The following is a 2,500-nucleotide window of genomic DNA, read 5'->3' on the forward strand; positions in this document are numbered from 1 at the left end:
TCTCCTTTAATGCTAGACTCTAGAGGATAAAAGTGCTGTACTGTCTCCTGTGTCCACAAGAGGGCGCAAGAGCAAATATAGACCAAACCAAGCAAGTACTGAAATGAAATGACATTCACTTTGTAAAGTGCATTAACTTCTGAAACAATTGTTCTTAAATAAAATATAATTTCCTTAATGTGCATGCAAGGAAAATGAGGTTACCATAAAACTGTTGGTGCATCAGTGAGAAAACACACTTCAACAACACACAGCGTGATGAACTACAGGAACACACAACAGCAAACTGACATTCAGAAACACTTCTACCCTCTACATCTACATATCCTTCATCAAAAACACCAGCAGCTCAACCTGATCCGAGCGAGTGCTGAGCGCTTTCTCACACACACACACACACACACACACACACACACACACATGCTGAGGGCTTTGTTAACAGTGTTTCAGCTGATGAAAACACACACTCATCTCTGACTGATGTGCAGGTTTGATCAACTGAGAGGGTTTTCGTCAGCAGGAAGAACCTTTTCCCGTCATTTTTTTTATTAGACGAATATTCGAAAACTCTAATTTTGATTTGACAGCCCTAGTGGTAATGAGTGACATGACACCTGCCGCGTGTAAGGGGAAGCTCAGCGCTGGACTGAAGCAGGAGTCCGACAGAAAGCATGTAAACATGAGTTTGGTTTCCAGACACTGAAGAGTTGAAGAGGATCGTAACGCATTTACAAGTGATTCATTTCTGACGGGGTGAAGCCAGCAGACGACACAGTGAAGGTCATAATGAGTGCAGCACGATTTATACTCTCTATCTCTGTGCTGAGAGGAGGTGAATCACTCCAGTAAACACGGTAACGAAAGCCTGAAGAGAGATCAGGATGAAGAACAAACGCTCGGCACAGACGGGAGGAATGAAACACTCGAGCGCTTTAATATGGCAGCAATAACTCTAAAACTCTTCAGCGTGTGGATTTTGGAGCAACTTGAGAGTTTCATAGATTGATAAAATATGAGTATCTTAAAGTCCCCCTGTAGTCAATCATTTTATCCCTTAAAACTCATCTTTGATCACCAAAATTACATATTTAAACGTTTTTCCTTGAAGAAAAAAATGTCTACATGTCTTAAAATATCTTGAATGTAACTCGACACCCTTGCCTCGTTTAGTATGCGCGGTTCTATGAATATGCAAATGAGCCCCGCCTCCACTCACTCACTCAGCTCAGAGATCCACTGGTTGACGATCACACGTTGATCTGATTGGTTACAAGGTAGTTTGTGACGTCAGAAACACCAGCGATTTCAAAGCGTGTTTTTGAGGCTGTCTTTGGTTCACTGCAGTTTTAAGGAGGAAATACTCAGCAATGCTGTCGACTTATGAACTTACACATGCTTTGTCTTAAAGCATATTAAAAACACCACATAGACACATAAACTACATTAAACACTGGATTTTCACCACAGGGGGGACTTTAAATAACTAAATAAATAAGTAAATTAACATATGAATTATTAAATAAAAGAGCCGTAGTTAACTGACAAGCTGAGCCATATCGCATTAATATCACGGACGTATCGCCTGCAATAATTAATGCGATATGGCTCAGCTTGTCAGTGAACTACGGCTCTGTGTAGTGAATGCCGCTCCACCTGAAAGCAGGTGATGGCGATTTACTACTAATCAAGGAACCGGCTTTACTGACGAGATGCGCCTAACAATCTCACGCGATATATCACCCAGCCCTAATAGCATGTTAAAGTTGTCACTTTTTGAGGGTGAGCAAAGACGCACCGTTTTTGTGTGTCCCTTTAAATGCAAATGAGCTGCTGCTCCCGGCACAGGGGGCGGAGCTACAACAGCTTGTTCTTAGCAGCTTCGATTACCTCACACACACACGCACTGAAAATGTAAAAAACTTTTAGCCTTTTATGTTCAAACCGGAGTCAGACAATGATGGAGAGACTCGAGAAGAAGAGACAACATGTAGAAGCAACAGGACATTTCTGAACGGTTAGTTGATGAGTTTATGAAGCTGATGTGTAGTTATCTTCTAGTCACTGATTAGCATATTCTGTCTTGATAATCTATAAATCGTGTTCAGGGGGCGGGGTTTATGTAAATAAAAGCAAATATCTCCCTTTGCTTTGAACTTTGGGCGTTGTAACTTCAACATTATACACTAGCTAAAGTTAGAAAAGTCAAATCATAATCAACCAGCCCTTTAAGGATTAATTATCAGTGCAAAAACGGCTCGATATCGGCACTTTTCACATCTCTAGGTTTTCCAGAAGCAAAAGTGAATGGGAACTACAACAGATATAATTTTTACATTCCTTTAAGAATAAGCCGAAGCCCAGCAGAGGATCTGACCTTGGTCTCTCCCAGACACTCGGACTCGGACACCTGGTAGGTGAGGTCGGTCTCCTCGAAGCCCGTGGCGCTCATGCGCTGGTCCGTGGACGGGTCGGACCGCGGCGGCGAGTCGGGAGAGTTCAG

The 2,500-nt window shown here is 42.4% G+C and overlaps 1 protein-coding gene across 3 annotated transcripts in view; it reads right to left on the reverse strand.

The window, feature by feature from the left end:
* srfb (serum response factor b) overlaps positions 1 to 2,500 on the reverse strand; it is a 42,113-nt gene that overhangs the window by 25,738 nt on the left and 13,875 nt on the right. For all 3 annotated transcript variants that reach the window (XM_079854831.1, XM_079854829.1, XM_079854830.1), the window contains exon 2: positions 2,375 to 2,500. This exon is cut by the window's right edge and continues 141 nt beyond it. In XM_079854831.1, coding sequence (XP_079710957.1) covers positions 2,375 to 2,500 — 126 coding nt within the window. The remainder of the gene's footprint in view (positions 1 to 2,374) is intronic.

This window comes from Squalius cephalus (assembly GCF_949319135.1).
Source record: "Squalius cephalus genome assembly, chromosome: 21".
Lineage (NCBI taxonomy): Eukaryota > Metazoa > Chordata > Actinopteri > Cypriniformes > Leuciscidae > Squalius > Squalius cephalus.